A 16,542-nucleotide genomic window follows, 5' to 3' on the forward strand; every position below is an offset into this window, starting at 1 on the left:
TTCTTCTATGTATTCTGTATCTAAGGTCCAGAGAGTGAGAGAGAGAGAGAGAGAGAGAGAGAGAGAGAGAGAGAGAGAGAGAGAGAGAGAGAGAGAGAGAGAGAGAGAGAGAGAGAGAGAGAGAGAGAAAGAGAGAGGTCCACTTCCCTTTTTCCAATCTGCGTTGTTGACTAGCCCCTACAGAGAACTCATCTCATTTCCTGTGTATGTGTCCTGTCCTGTCTGCTAGACTGGCTTCATCAGATAGCCCTGCCTGCCTGTGCGTTTTGTCTCCAACACTGATGCATTCATCAATCTCAATGTGCTGCTGTTGGTGCCCTTATATAACATCCTCAGCCTAATGCATTTGTTTATTACTGGAAGAAAATGGAAAATGGGGGATTGTGTGTGTGGCTATGTGTGCGTGTGTGTGCGTGTGTGTAGGGGAGTTGTGTTTTTGAGAGAAAAACGAAAAACAGGGATAGAGAGAAAGAGTGTGTGTAATGTGAATGTACAGTATTAGACTGGCAGTAGTATGAATACATCCTATCTTGCCTTCAATCTCTGGCACATGAAGGGACCGGATATGATTGTAAATAACATCGAAATGAATCATCTATAACTGTGATTCTCAACCGGTGGGTCGAGGTTTTGAACGGGTCCATAGTGACTCAGTAAAAAATACATAAAACATTTATTTACTGACTTTTTATGAAAAATACTGCAGTCTCAACTTAAACAACTAACGTCAGGTAGAACGTGTGTAGAGATGATATATTTTTTAAATAATTTAACTTCTGAACTATTTTTCTTCAATCACAGTATTTTCAATATAGAGTTATTAGCAGCGCTATTTAGCGTATTTGGTTGATGTTGTGGTCTCATAGCAGTGAACTTAACATTCTTCATCAAGAACATGGGCAAAATAGAATGAATGACAATGAAAAAGGTGGGGCTGTTGTTCCCTTGTCATATACTTGGTGTATTTACCGTCAATATAGCACTAAACATAGTTTAACAGATTGCATTTTGGCAACACCAAAAAATCGTGTGTAGTGTTTGAAGCTGTACATTGTAGGTGACCATGTCTGAGTGTATAACCACAATATGCATCATATGTACAGTGTGTGTTTGTGTGCGCACTTGAGTGTGTGTTTTTGCATGTGTGTTAAACTCACCTGGGCCACAATGCTGTTCATTGACTACAGCTCAGCGTTAGTGCTCTCAAAGCTCATCACTAAGCTAAGGACCCTGGGACTAAACACCCTCCTCTGCAACTGGATCCTGGACTTCCTGACGGGCTGTCCCCAGGTGGTAAGTGTAGGCAACAACACATCTGCCACACTGATCCTCAACACAGGAGCCCCTCAGGGGTGCGTGCTTAGTCCCCTCCTACACTCCTTGTTCACTCACGACTGCGTGGCCAAGCACGACTCCAACACCATCATTAAGTTTGCTGACAATACAATGGTGGTAGGCCTGATCACCAACAACAATGATACAGCCTATAGGGAGGAAGTCAGAGACCTGGCAGTGTGGTGCCAGGACAACAACCTCTCCCTCAATGTGACAAGGGAGATGATCGTGGCATACAGGAAAAGGAGGGCTGAACATGCTCCATTCTCATCGACGGGGCTGCAGTGGAGCAGGTCTAGAACTTCAAGTTCCTTGGTGTCCATATCACCAACAAACTAACATGTTCCAAACACACCAAGACAGTTGTGAAGAGGGCATGACAACACCTATCCCCCCTCAGGAGATTTGACATGGGTCCTCAGATCCTCAAAAAGTTCTACAGCTGCACCATCGAAAGCATCCTGACTGATTGCATCACCACCTGGTATGGCAACTGCTCAGCATCCGACCGCAAGGCGCTACAGAGGGTAGTGCGTACGGCCCATCACTGGGGCCAAGCTTCCTGCCATCCAGGACCTCTATACCAGGCAGTGTCAGAGGAAGGCCCTAAAAATTGCCAAAGACTCCAGGCACCCTAGTCATAGACTGTTCTCTCTGCTACAGTATGGCAAGCTGTACCGGAGTGCCAAGTCTAAGTCCAAAAGACCCCTTAACAGCTTCTACCCCCAAGCCATAACAGTGCTGAATAGCTAGTCAAATGACTTCCTGGACTATTTGCATTGACCCCCAGTTTTTCTTTACGCCGCTGCTATCTACGCATAGTCACTTTATTACCTCAATTACCCTGTACCTCCACACATTGACTCGGTACCGGTACCCCTTGTATATATAGCCTCGTAAATGTTATTTTATTGTGTTACTTGCTCTTTTTTAATTTTTTACTTTAGTTTATTTAGTAAATGTTTTCTTAACTCTTGTTTTTCTCAAAACTGCATTGTTGGTTAATGCCTTGTAAGTAAGCATTTCACGGTAAAGTCTACACCTGTTGTATTCGGCGCATGTAATACATAAAATGTGATTTGATTTTGAGTGTGTTTTTATGCATTTGGGCATGTGTGTGTGTGTGCCTGTTCAACTAACCTGTCCCATTGAGGGTGAGTGCAGAGACAGCGGGTGTCCTCCGAGCTGTTGCTGGTGGTGCATTCCTAGGTGGGAGTGGGAGTGGAGCGGCGGGCTGATCTGGAAAGGAGGCGGGGACACCGCCGCCATGCTGCCCAGAGACACCCCACCTGAATGGGGTCCACTGGGCCGGGGGGTCACCCCCCGGGAGAGACCCTGGAGGGGGGGCAGGTGGGGGCTGAGGCCGGCCTGGTGCTGCTGGGACTGCTGTTGCTGGTGGTGGGGGTGGGGATGGTGGCTCTGGTGGTGGTAGGGGTGGCTCATGTAGAGGCTGGGGTGGGAGTGATGGGGGTGGGGGTGCTGCTGGGGGTGCTGGTGGCCTGATCCAGGGAACACGGGGGGCTTGGGGCCCAGCATGGAGGAGGCCTGGGACACTTTGACCTCACCTGGCTCATTGTAACTCTGAAGGGAGAGACGGAGGGAGGGAGAGATAAAGAGAGAGAGAGAGAGAGAGAGAGAGAGAGAGAGAGAGAGAGAGAGAGAGAGAGAGGACAGAGAAAGGAAGACGGGAGAAGGAGTTGGAAAGACAGAGATGGGAAAGCGAGAGATGGAAGCAGGAGAGAGAGATGGAAGCAGGAGAGAGAGAGAGACAGTGATACCAGAGTCCTACAGAGTCAACTGACCACTGCTCTTATGAAGACTTATCACGATAGAAGAACTACAGCTCCCAAGGTATGTCTGGTTCTGGTCCCTACCTGTGAGACCAGGCTTGCTCTGTATGCAGCCAGCTGCTTCAGGTATTCCTTCTTGGCAGTCTCTGTCTTCTTTTTGTACACCTATAAAAGACACAACAGTAAACATTGCACTTCAGTTGCCAAACTACTTCATTCCTAGAAATAAACCCATCTACCGGGGTTAGTGTTTATGTCCTATGAAGCTATTATGATGCTAAATAATACTCAAAAGGTTTCCAATTTATATAGAACTAGATTGTTCCTCTTCACAATCCATACATCTGTCTGTTTTTGTCTGTCTGTCTGTCTCTGTCTGTCTGTCTGTCTGTCTGTCTGTCTGTCTGTCTGTCTGTCTGTCTGTCTGTCTGTCTTCCGAGCTGTTGCTGTTCTCTCTCCAGGAAGTACACTGTCCTGTCCTCAGACAGACATCCTCCTCCACCTTTACTGCTATGCTCCTCTCCGTGTGCAGCTCTACGCCACACTGGATGTGTGTGGGTGTGTATGTGTGTGTGTATGTGTGTGTGTGCGGGCGGGCGTGCGTGTGTTTGTTTGAAAATGTGTTTCTGTGAGTGCGTGAGTGAGTGTGTGTGCATGTGCGCGTTTGTAATAGGACAATAGCACGGCGCTTACTAGAATAAATATGTAAAAGCTTTCTCTTCCATTTGCTTCTGTCAAGAGGCCATTTGTAAGTCAAAACACACAGTAGCATTCACAGTAGCATTCACAGTAGCAGAGCCACAGGACCAGGGAGAGCCACTAGCTACTTCTACTGTGAAACTGTGAAAAGGATTTAATGTTGTTTTTTTTCATCAACTTTTTCTCCCTCTTTTTTTTGTGAGAACAACAGCCTTATACTCTATTATTTTCTCATCTAATACACTGAGTGTACAAGAACACCTGCTCTTTCCATGACATAAACTGAATAGGTGAATCTAGGTGAAAGCTGTGATCCCTTATTGGTGTCACTTGTTAAATAAACTTCAGTGTAGCTGAAGGGGAGGAGACAGGTTAAATGAAACATGTTAAGCCTTGAGACCATTGAGACATGGATTGTGTCTGTGTGCCATTCAGAGAGTGACTGGGCAAGAGAAAAGATTGAAGTGCCCTTGAACAGGGTACGGTAGTAGGTGCCAGGCGCACCGCTTTGTGTCAAGAACTGCAACGCTGCTGGGGTTTACACGCTCAACAGTTTCCAGTGTGTTTCAAGAATGGTCCACCACCGAAAGGACATCCAGCCAACTTGACACAACTGTGCGAAGCATCGGAGTCGACATGGGCCATCATCCCTGTGGAACGCTTTTGAACACCTTGTAAAGTCCCCACCCCGACGAATAGAGGCTGTTCTGAGGGCAAAAGGGTGTGTAACTCCATATTAGGAAGGTATTCCTAAAGCTTGGTGTACTCCGTGTATATTATCATCTATTCTATAGCGTCAGAGTGGGGGCGGATCCTGTCTAATGAAGTCCAAGAAGGAAGTGTATGTGAAGAGGTCTGAGGAGGTAGGAGGATGCATTGTACTATCGGGGCCGTACCTGTTTCTGTTCCTCTCCGAGGCCGTCCCACATGGAGGCCACTATCTTGGACACCTCTCCAAAGGTAGCATTGGGGTTGGAGCCCTTGATGGCTGCCTGGGTGTCTCTGAAGAACAGGGCGTAGGCAGAAACTGGCTTCGAGGGTTCATTGGGGTCCTTCTTCTTCTTCTTCTTGGGGGTCTTGGGCTTTTTGGGAGTCTCGACCACTGCCGGTCGCTTCTCTGCCTGATGAAGGAAGGAGGAAGGAATGGTCAGACTATATGTGCTTCTGGAGTGAGCCAAGTGTGTGAAGAGTGAGTGTTGATTGTTTAAATAGATCAGAATGGACTTTAATAGTAGATACGCTATGTACAGTATACTGTAGGACACAGAGTTTTTCCTTACCATGATCAGGAAAAACTCAGGGCACCATTTAAAATGTTGACTGGATATCCTTCCTAACATTTTCCAGAACATTCATAAATATTTTGGTTTATTTACCTGCTCTTGTCCAGTAGGAATGTACCGTTTAAAACAATTAGTTTTCTACGTGAGATAATGAACATGAATGTGAGAGTTTGCAAACAGATAGAAATCATTTCTGTATAAAAAGACCTTGCCAGATGTTAGTACCGGTAGTTACAACTATGCAAGACTTTCATTTATCCATCAATTTATGAATATGTTTAGAAATGGCTTTATACAGGAAACACAGAAATAGCCATAACTCTGAATAGCGCAGTGCACATTTCTGAAATTTTGACCGCATTAGATTTTATACTCCACTAAATTAAACATAAGGATTTTTCCAGAGGGGCACATAAAATATTGAAATAGTTTCATTTTCCAAAAGATTGCTATTTGCAGTTAAAACATACGGTGGAAATAAGGGTGTGGAATATGGCAAAGGTGTTTGGGAAAAGTACCCGTTGGTTTGATTTCCATATAGTGTTGTATATGCATGGAAAATGGCACCATTGTATGAGCAATCACATAAGCATTAAGATAGCAGCTCTCCACTGTGACTCCCTTCTCCAAGGGAAAGGGTAAACAAATGTAATGGCACAAAGGTTACAGATGACTCACACTTATACAAATAGGTGTATGTGTGTCTATGTGCATGCGTGTGTGTGTGCGTGTGTGTGTGTGTGTGTGTGCGTGTGTGGGGGGGGCTGTATAATAAGGAAGTTAGTTGTTTTGTGCGTGTGTATATGTTCACGTGTGTCGGTTCTCTCTCTCTCTCTGTGCTCTCTGTGTGTGTGAGTGTGTGCCTGCCTGCCACACACGTGCATGTATGTATCCATCCCTATGCTCACCTTTATTGATTCTTCATTGTCATCCTCATGTACGGAACTAGAAGGAGAGGGCGTGGCCGACTTGCTCCCAGGGGGAGATGGGGAATTATGGGTAACGTTGTTCCCGCTCAGTCCCAACTGGGCATTGAGTTGTGATTGGTTGATGGTGGTCAGCTGACTCTGATGTCCCATGCCTGATTGGCTCCTGGGTCTGAGCGCTTCCATTGGCTGATGGCTGCTGTACCGGGAATCGGAATTGACCATTTGTTGCATCTGAAAAAAACAATGTAGATTGGTTTTTAAATGGCTTAAAAATGGCATTCAATAATGTTACTCTTGACAATGGTTAACCTACTCTTAGAAATGCTCTTGAAACATCTGCTTGTTCACACAAATACTCACAAATTTTCCTTCACACACTGAACATTGTTTCAACCATGACTGATACAATGAATCCTTGCATCCTTCAGCACAGGGACAACGTCATTTTGGTCTATTTGGTTTGATTGAATAGTGTGGCCCCTCCCTTCCTGAGTGTGGCCAGGTCACCTGCTACCATAGGGACTGACAGGTGCCGTGAGCGACGCCTCACGCCTGCTATTGTCCCTGACACAGTGTCCTACACAATGTCCCTGACAGGAGGGGCTTACATCAACACCAGGACAGGTGACTCCTGTTAACTGTATAATCTACAGAGAATTAACCCCATCCATCCCCTCCAGCTAACTAACACCTTAACCCCTTATATCAGAGATGGAAGAGGAAGCGAGACACCCCCTTCGCTGTTTTTTTCTGCTTTTTTCTTACTTTTTTACCCCGTGTTCGTGATATCCAATTGGTAGTTACAGTCTTGTAACATCGCTGCAACTCCCGTACGGACTCGGGAGAGGCGAAGGTCAAGAGCATTGCGTCCTCCGAAACACGACCCTGCCAAGCCGCACTGCTCGCTTAAAACCGGAAACCAGCCACACCAATGTGTCAGAGGAAACACCGTACAGCTGGCGATTGAAGTCAGCATGCATTACGCCCAGCCTGCCACAGGAGTCGCTAGAACGCCACGGGACCTGGACATCCCAGTCGGCCAAACCCGGACGTCGCTAGGCCAATTGTGCGCCGCCTCATAGGTCTCCCGTTTGGCTGCGACACAGCCCGGGATCGAACCCGGATCTGTAGTGATGCCTCTAGCACTGGGGTGCAGTGCCTTAGACCGCAGCCCTAGTCGGGAGGCCCCTTTTCTGCTTTTTTTTCTGCTTCAATGAAAGTCAATGAACTAAGTAGAACAGCTTATGTCACCACGACCTCTTGGAGATGGTCATACATACTGATCAAAAGAGAACCATGGCGCTCTCCCACAAGCCTGGCTGGTGCACGAAGCCCATGAATTTAGTCAAACAAAGAGGTGTAATGGGTTCGCACTCAAAAAGATGTTGCATAAAGCTTACTTGATTATTCATTGTTTTGAATTATTTTCAGGGATAGATACAATTTTATTTGAATTCAAAACAGCATTTGTAAAGAACAACAGATGGGCAGCAGGTGGTTCTAATCAGGGTTGCCACTCATCTGCCTATCAGAGATGTGGCTTTTCTGGTCTACCTTCTTACAAATGAGTCACAAAGAAATACAGAATTATAGGGTATGGGAGAGGGCACGGAGGGCAAATCACAAATCAATCGCCCCCAGGTGTCCGCTCACCTAAATACATCACATCAATTCATGAGATAGCCCGGCCACAAAGGACTTCAGGCACAGCCGTTCATAAATATGCGAGGCCGACTCATAAATGACATGCAAAATCTGATAAGGACAGTGTTCCTGTGTAACAGTCTAAATTTGGCTTATAGGAAGGAGGTGAAATCGAAAGATTAATTTCAACCGTGTGGAGATACAGAATTGTATTTATATGTCCACATGGCTTCTCTGTGGAGTCATTTGTTGTCAATAGTCCCGACCTCTACGCGCTGGATGAACTTTTCCTCCATCCCGACGCGACGCAATTCATAACAGAAAGATTTCGCCCTATAAAAGTGTCTCGCAAACGGCGAGGCGATGTCTTGACGTCGAGCAGTACTTTTATGTTCTCCAAGTCGTACTTTCAAGACAATGTTTTTCCTCTTCAATTACAAACCTTATTACAAGAACACTGTAACATATCCATAACTCCTTTCGTAGGGCAAGTTACACATGACTTTATTTGATAGGTCCAGGAAGTCTGAGGGCACACAACGTTAGAACAGTTTCTTATGGTGCTACAAGAGGTACATGGGAAGCATCCTTCTATGAAGGCCTGCTTGATGGGTTTCTTGATGGTTTATAGGTGAATGAAGGTGGATTCTGGAAGGCGGAATTTAAAGAGGAGTCTGAGGATAATATCTGCCAATGTTTATTGGCAATAGACTTGATGCCATTACAGCTGTCATTTAAAGTAGGTATATAGTTCACAGAAAACGGTTTCTTCTATTTTGTCGGGATTTATTAAGCAACTAGCTTCTGTTCAAGCTTTTGACAAGCCAGGTATCGGGGTATCGTCTCAAGCGAGATACAAAAACGCTCGAGGAGAGAATTTGATTGTCTATCATATTCTTCCTCTGTGTCACAGATGCTACTCAGTCGATGAAGTTGGCTTACTAGTAAACCTCTTTTTAGGGGGGGAGGGTGGTAACTATCAGCTGTCAAAACAGTGTTTTTATCTGTAGGTTTTCTGTAAACTGTAGTACTTAGAGATCATCCCTTCTTTGTAACAAGTACATCTAAGAAATGCATAGAGTTAATGCTTGTTTCCATAGTGAAGGACATTGATTGTACTCTAGAGTTAATGTAGGAGTTTAATTGGGGAACCCGTCCAGAACACGAAGCAATCGTCAAATATTTAACATGATCCTTGTAAGGAATATATTCCTAAATAAAATCCAATTCAAAATATTGATCTACGGTCAGTGTTGTGTTGTTGGTGTCATGACAAACATGAGCAGACTGGTACACAGGCTAACCAATCTTTCCCTTTAGAGCAGCTCACCCACTGAACACCTCCTCTCCCTATACAGATGTGTGACTGTTGGTACAGCCAGATAGGGCATGGGTGATGTGGTAAGGGAAAAAAGGGTGATGTGGTGGGGGAAAAAAGGGTGATGTGGGTGTAACTAAAACGGGGGGATTTGGTGTCGGGCCGTTTGGTAACCGCCAGTAACAGCGGAACACAACCTAATCCCCATGGTGACGTGGGGGAACTTTCCGAATGATCAGAGAGGTGAGTCACAAGCCAGTGTCCTCATTATGACACTAATATAAATGGATGCCAAGGATTCTTTTATCTCCGTCTGTCTCCAACAATTCATATCTTATGGTATATAGTCTCTGGCCATTCATTTATCAAAGCACCGATGGTTGATTATACTGAACGCCATTTGAGTAAATGTTAATAGGTACATCGTCTAAGAGAAATTCACTTCTGCAGTGTGTCTTTTAACCTTGTAAATTGGGATGATATTCATAAAAATGTCTGGTTCTGGGAATACGATATAGGCCTACAGATAAATTGTTGATACAACAACATGTGGATGGATTTCTATGAGAAAAAAATGGCAAATTAGTGGTAAATAAATATATAAAAATGTAAATGAGATTGTAATTTAGTCCATTTAAAACTACGGGGAGAGGAAACTACTTATCTGTAGGCCTACATCGTTTTCCCTGAACCAGCCATTTTTCTCAATATCGTCCGCAATTTAAAAGGTTAGACGATACACTGCTTTTATCCCCAGTTCTGTGAAAAAAATCCCATCTGCAGAAGTGAATTTCTCTTAGACGATTTACCTATTAATCTAACACTTACTCAAATGGCGTTCATTATGATCAACTATCGGTGCTTAATAACAATGAATGGCCAGAGACTGAGAGAATGAAGGCTAAACGTATAGAAGAAGACATGAGGCTAATGCCCCAGACCAATAGAATCGACCAGCCTCTTTCATTCCTCGCCGTGGCAACAAGCTCTCGGCCCCGTTGCCTGGCAACCATAATTCATAGCCACTCTAAATGGATGTTCTGTGAGAACATTAAGGTGAACGGGAACAAAATGCCCTTTGTCAATCTGGGGAATCTTTCAGCCGGCACGTCATCCTATCCGAGCTCCTATTTCCTTTTAGTAAAAGTAGTTTACGAATGCTGAGCAATAGAAAACACTCATGTTTCGAAGTGTTTTAGCTACCGAGTGAATGTGAAACATAATATAGTGGTAGCTAAAATGCTTGGCTTAAAGTGGGAAATAGGCTGTGATGGCCAAACTTGGAAATCATTGAAGTTCCCGCACAGTCATTCTCATTCAAATGTAAAATAGCCTTTTAAGTGACCAAAACATCACCAATAATATTTTTGGGAGATGAAAAAAATGCTCAGAATTTGAGTAAATTCAGTGAGGCTTAATTCCATGAATTCCACTCCACCCATTACAATGAGCCTATCCTCCTATATCTCCTCCCATCAGCCTCCTCTGTATGCCAGTAACTAGCTAACAGCAGACACAGATGAAAGGGAAACCTGTAAGTATCTTTGCTGACACAAGTCAAATTTTGGCACCAGTAGACTCCCGAGCTAGCTATGCAAACCACGGCCCTCTGCGAACACACAACCTGTGATGATAGTTACAAGGTGGTATTATTTAAATTAGGTAAGAGAATAAGATGTTACCATTGGTGTATTAAAATGAGGGGCTTCGTGTGATAGGGCGGCAGATAGCCTAGCGGTTAAGAGCATTGGGCCATTAACCATAAAGGTCACTGGTTAAAATCCCCGAGCTGACCAGGTGAAAAACCTGCCAATGTGCCCTTGAGCAAGGCACATAACCCCAATTGCTCCTGTAAGTCGCTCTGCATAAGAGCTTCAGCTAAAATTACTGAAATGTCAAACTAAGCCCTTAATAATCCCGCCTCCTAAACTCTAATTTTTGACACAAGGGAGCGGACCAAAACCTAGCAATGTACCAGTTACAGTAATTTTTCATACTTTGGTCATCCTACTTTGATCTGGTTCCATTCAAATCAGGCCATTTTTATTAAAAACATGATTTTGACTGTGCGGGACCTTTAAGCTCCACATTGAAAACCCGAAATTGGGTTATATGGTTCAAGAACAGGGTTGTGTGGAGCTACACAGCTACACCTGTCTGATTAATGGAAATAAATATGCAGCAGGGAAAATCATGAAGAGCATGTAGACAGCACACAGTGCAATCATGTCGTTCCTCAGTGGTGAAGGTGCTGTTGAGACATAATATTGTTGTTTATTGGTGAACATAGTGAACATGGCCAAGGGCAGAAAGAACCTCTGGCTGAGAGCGGGACGTGAGAAGTTTCACTCTGACTTGAATGGGAGATTAGGTCCAATACCTATGCAGAGTGGTAAACCACGATTAGTCATGTCACCTATCACATCGTGAGGTTTCTGCAAGGAAAGACAAATCCAAAAGTTTAGGTTTCATTTCTCCACTTCTTGAAAAGTCAAGACTTGAATTGAGCGTATTTCTGCTGAATGTCACCCCACCAGTTTGTTTTCGATTTCGAATGAAATGAAGGGGAGAAAGCTTAATCAACCAACTGACAACTCATGGGTCATCCAAAAGAACACTGTTCCTCGATCCTGGTCCCGGAGACCCAATGTGTTATCCAGGCTTTTGTTCTTTCCCAGTGCTAACACATATGACTGAACTAACCGGCTAATCGTCAAGACCTTGATTAGTTGGATGAGGTGTGTTGTTGCTGGGATGGAACACGTGCCTGCACTCACAGCTGCCATCCAGAACAGAAAAACCCACTTATGTATTTACATTGATCTCTGCACACTGCTTGCTCGTGGCATCAGGCTAGACTCACCACAGACAGGGTGCTGGACATTAGGCCGCCATTTTGGCTCAACAGCCCTCCATCCTGACCCATCATGTCCATTCCCTGCAAGTGGAAGGGGTGCAGGCCACTCTGGGAGTGAGAGGGTGCCAGCGGGTGGTAGGAGCCAGACTCCGACTCTGGTAGGTGGGGGTGCAGCATGTGTTCTGGGATGGTGGGAGGCGTGATGGGGGGAATGTTGAAGTCTTCATCCCCCAAACTGGGCACTGGGTAGGACTGCAAAAGACGAGGAGAGGAAGAAACGTTTGAGAAGAAATAATATGACAAAATGATCATTTAGCAAATGTTTTTAAGTGGATATGCAAGTCCACCCAAACTGGGCAGTCAAACACATTAGGCCTAGGAACATAATAGAGGTGGATGCTACACATTGGTAGTAGTGGACAATGTAAAGCTCTTTGAGTGACTGGAAAATACATCCAATTCATTATTATTACAGTATTATAACCCTAACGCTCAGCTACAGCACTGCAATACAGAACATGCAGATCATGTGATCAGAACATCAGATCATTCTAGTCCTCATTAATAGACTACTATGGTTCCATGAGTCTTTATTAAGACTGTGCAATGGGACATCTGTAAATACCTTGTGAATTGATGCTATTATTATTAGGCAATTAGGACTAATGATGTACACAGCCTCAAACATTTTTCTTTTTATGATCAACGATACCAACAATGAGGATTAATCATCATCGTTGATGCAATCATGATTACTTTAATTAATTCATGCATAAATGATCAACTACACATAGGATACATATAATCTCATTTTGCATGTCAACAAATGTGTGTGAATGTATTTGTGAATGTTTTATGTTTTTCAATGATTCGGGTTAAATAAAAGGGGGTTTGAGCGTAGATAAATGTATGTAAATGTTCCCTCATTAACTCCAAACGAAAGGCTTCTTTTATGCGTCTTGACAGTCAGTTCCACTTGGCTGTGCTGTATTCTATGTCTTTTAAAAGCCCTATGTCCTTCCCTCCCTCCCCATCTCTTTCGACCCCTTTATAGCTCGCCGGGGAAAAATGTAAAACAGCCAAGGCAGATGAAAGGCGGTATAAATCTGAGGCAAATACATGAATTATTTGGTAAACACTGCAACAAACTGCAATCACTTTGAATCAACAGGAAATATGAGGTAATATGAGGTCTATACAGCTCTGGAAGAGGAATTATTTCCATCAAGGGAGAGAACTATTTAACACGTTCAATTGCTCTTGATCGGTACGACTCGGAAGGTTTCAGTTAACTCGATGAAGCTTTCCAAAAGAAGACAGCACAACAAGTCAACCTTCTGATACAACTTGAAATGTTTTCTTTTTCTCTCTCCCCCAGAAGCGACTTTTTCCCCCAGTATCATCGGCGGGCTCAGGAGTTACGTTCTGCCTCGACTAACTCCTTGTTGATTCCCTCCAAGATTTTCATTACGGCTAATTTACAGCTTTTATTTTGCTGAAAACAAAATGGAGCTGACAGAAAGCCAACTCCAGGCAATTAGGCAGAGAATCAGTTCAGAAACCTATCACTACTGAAATAAATAGCAGCCCAACTGTTCTTCCAAAAGATTGGCAATAATCGTTTTAATGAGCTTCCTTCGACTTCTCTTTCCTTCCCTGCCGAAAGCCAACGTTTTGCACACATTTGCATATTTGATTGTGTTTCCTCTCGCAGATGTCAACTTTGGTTGGTTGGTGTGAAATACGTTGGCATAATTCATACAGTAAGGTTTTCAGGAACAATACATTATTTAGCTGTCGTCAAAACAACAACAGATGCCACAATTGTTGACTATGGTTACTTTGATATTGATACTTCAAATTTGACCAATTATTTCATTTTCAGGATACATAGGCCTACAGAAATACCTTATATAGGAACGGAAAAAGGCCAAGTCAATGTTGTGTCAAAGACGTTTTAAAGTATGGACATAAAACATCGATAATTACATAACAACAACAAACATGACAGTTATATAACTGTCACTTCCTGTGCAGAGTTCTGGTGTAGTCGTTGTTATTACATTCTGCGGCCCTCCTAGAAAAACACACCCATCTTTACTCTGGTTTTCTGATAACTCACACTGAAGAGTCTTGGGAGAACTTGGGTTGTTTGCTCAGAAGCCAGACACACAGCAACATTATGTCTAACTTGAGAGAGTGATGGTGTGCTGCTGCATACCACGTGATCAACACGAGAGAAGAGAGACAAATCTCAAATTTGAGAGAGAGAGAGGCAGAGAGAGAGAGATAGGCAGAAGGAGAGAGAGAGAAGCAGAGAGGCAGACAGAGAGAGAAAGGCAGAGAGAGAGAGAGAGAGGCAGAAAGAGAGAGAGAAGCAGAGAGAGAGGCAGAGAGAGAGAAGCGGAGAGAGAGAGGCAGAGTGAGAGAGAGAAAGGCAGAGAGAGAGAGGCAGAGAGAGAAAGAGAAAAAGGCAGAGAGAGAGAGAGAGAGAGAGAGAGACAGAGAGAGAGAGATCATCCTGTCTATTACTGACGTTATCATAATTTGTTCTAAAGGTGAGGAATTGGATGTCCAGGTCATGGTATCAGAGGTCAATACAGTGATATTTGTTACTGTTCAGTCTATTTGGTCTCGGATAATATGATGAAGACAAACACAACGTGTTGTTTCACGTTGTCCTCCCATTCTAACACGCCGACACCATCTGTAGTGAATAAAAATAGAAAGATAGGTAACATATTGTACCTCAAGTACAGATACAGTACGCCCACACAGCTGTAGCCTTGTGCTAATTAGCACCCTAAAGGAAAAAAAATCTCCAAACTAACATGGACAGTATCGGAAGGCCGTATTACCAAGTAGTTGTTCTTTCTCTGATAGGCCTTGCATGCTGCCATTCATTTGTCAAAACCAAAACCTTCATATTGCCCCGTGTAAAAGCACCTTTTCTAATATCAAGCCTTGTTCTGAATATATATGTGTAAATAAATATAAATATATATATATATGTGTGTGTCATTCTCTTCAATCGCCCATTGTCCTTTTTCAGTCGAGAACAATAGATGCGGTAAAGAGATCAATCAAACCTGAGCAAAACAATGGAAATACCATGGCAACGACACTCACGTAGGGGAAAGGGGAAAGATTCAGAATCTCCTCATTTCCCCCTATACAATTTTGCCTATTGTTTGGCTATTGTGTATATGTGGATTGTATTTCACATTATTTTCGGGATATAAGAGGTCAAACCCAATATATAGAGGTCAAACCCAATACATGCTTGTGTCATCGTCACAAATCAACTGCATTACATCTTCAAGTACCACCACCGCTTTCTATGTGGCCACTATATGCTACCAGCTTACACGAACGGGAGTTAGCATTTTTTTCGAACCCCCGAAAAGGACCATTTCTAAATATTATGCAGCAAAAACAGCCAAATATTTCCAAATCCTTTTTTAGTAAACCACCTTGTGGGTCTGTTAGAACACAAAAAATCATAATAGATTAGACGAATATCCACTTTCCCCCGCGGTCTGCATTCCATTGATCCCATTTGAGTCCCATTCTGCTCAGAACGATGCAAATGCCTGCTGGTGGGCCTATTGTGATTAAATCCATTCAAATATATTGTATTCATATTACAAATGCCCCTTTAAAATGAAAAATAAAAAAATCCTAACATGAGAAGGATATTTAGTACATTGCAAGACACGGCAGGACAATTTTTGTTTTTTTGTTTAGCCTCTAGAATGACTACGATTAGCAACAGTTGCAGACTATCAGTCTTCAACCTTAGTGTAAAAAAAAAAACTGACCTATGACTTATAAGTCAACGTCAACCAACATCAAATCACAAAATGGTATTTCTGTTTGAAGATGAGTGACAACTGATGAGTGCAGTGCAGACCAGCAATCTTCAAAAGATCACTGCTGAATTTGATCATATCGAGATATTTCTCTCATTTCAATTCACTTACTTCAAGTCAACATGCCATAAATAATGCTGTAAGATTAAGTATGTGGGAGATGGGGAATTCCCTCCAACCAATTTAAGGCCCCATACCGCCTACACACAGTTTTTATGATGAATAATTATTGTTTTATTTTGCCAAAAAAAATTCCACTCAGCACTTAACCTACCCATAAACCATTTGGCTAATCTGGCAAGTCACTTTCTTATTCGTTTAAAAAAAATCAGTGATCAACTGTTTATTAGTTTGATATAAAAGTTTAGACAAACACAATAGCTATTTTAGATTGGCCCAAGATAAGCCTGTGTATGTGGATTAAAAAGCAAAAAAAGAAATAGAGCCTTTATATGTCTTGTGTGTCGTAACAAAATGAGATCATTTTGCCTCAACGGCATATAAAGCTATCATATGAAAAGCCCCCCCCCCCCTCCCCTTCAATTCACATTCAAATATGATTTATTGGCACAAGAATCTGCGAGCTGCAATGTTGGCAATGCAATTAATAATGAAACAACTTCTTTCTGCCTCTCTCTTTTTCCATCTACAGTACAGCCTTATTCTAAAATGGATTAAATTGTTTTTTCTCTACAGTTGACAGTACATGTCACAGCAAAAACCAAGCCATGAGGTCGGAGCAATTGTCCGTAGATCTGCGAGACAGGATTGTGTCGTGGCACAGATCTGGGGAAGGGCACCAAAACATTTCTGCA

The 16,542-nt window shown here is 43.2% G+C and overlaps 1 protein-coding gene across 3 annotated transcripts in view; it reads right to left on the minus strand.

The window, feature by feature from the left end:
* LOC118402200 (thymocyte selection-associated high mobility group box protein TOX-like) overlaps positions 1-16,542 on the minus strand; it is a 60,578-nt gene that overhangs the window by 7,952 nt on the left and 36,084 nt on the right. For all 3 annotated transcript variants that reach the window (XM_052477065.1, XM_052477064.1, XM_052477063.1), the window contains 5 exons: positions 11,862-12,107; positions 6,016-6,267; positions 4,721-4,945; positions 3,210-3,290; positions 2,476-2,916 (listed from right to left, as the gene is read on the minus strand). In XM_052477065.1, coding sequence (XP_052333025.1) covers positions 2,476-2,916; positions 3,210-3,290; positions 4,721-4,945; positions 6,016-6,267; positions 11,862-12,107 — 1,245 coding nt within the window. The remainder of the gene's footprint in view (positions 1-2,475; positions 2,917-3,209; positions 3,291-4,720; positions 4,946-6,015; positions 6,268-11,861; positions 12,108-16,542) is intronic.

Source organism: Oncorhynchus keta, chromosome 23, assembly GCF_023373465.1.
Source record: "Oncorhynchus keta strain PuntledgeMale-10-30-2019 chromosome 23, Oket_V2, whole genome shotgun sequence".
NCBI classification, from domain to species: Eukaryota; Metazoa; Chordata; class Actinopteri; order Salmoniformes; family Salmonidae; genus Oncorhynchus; species Oncorhynchus keta.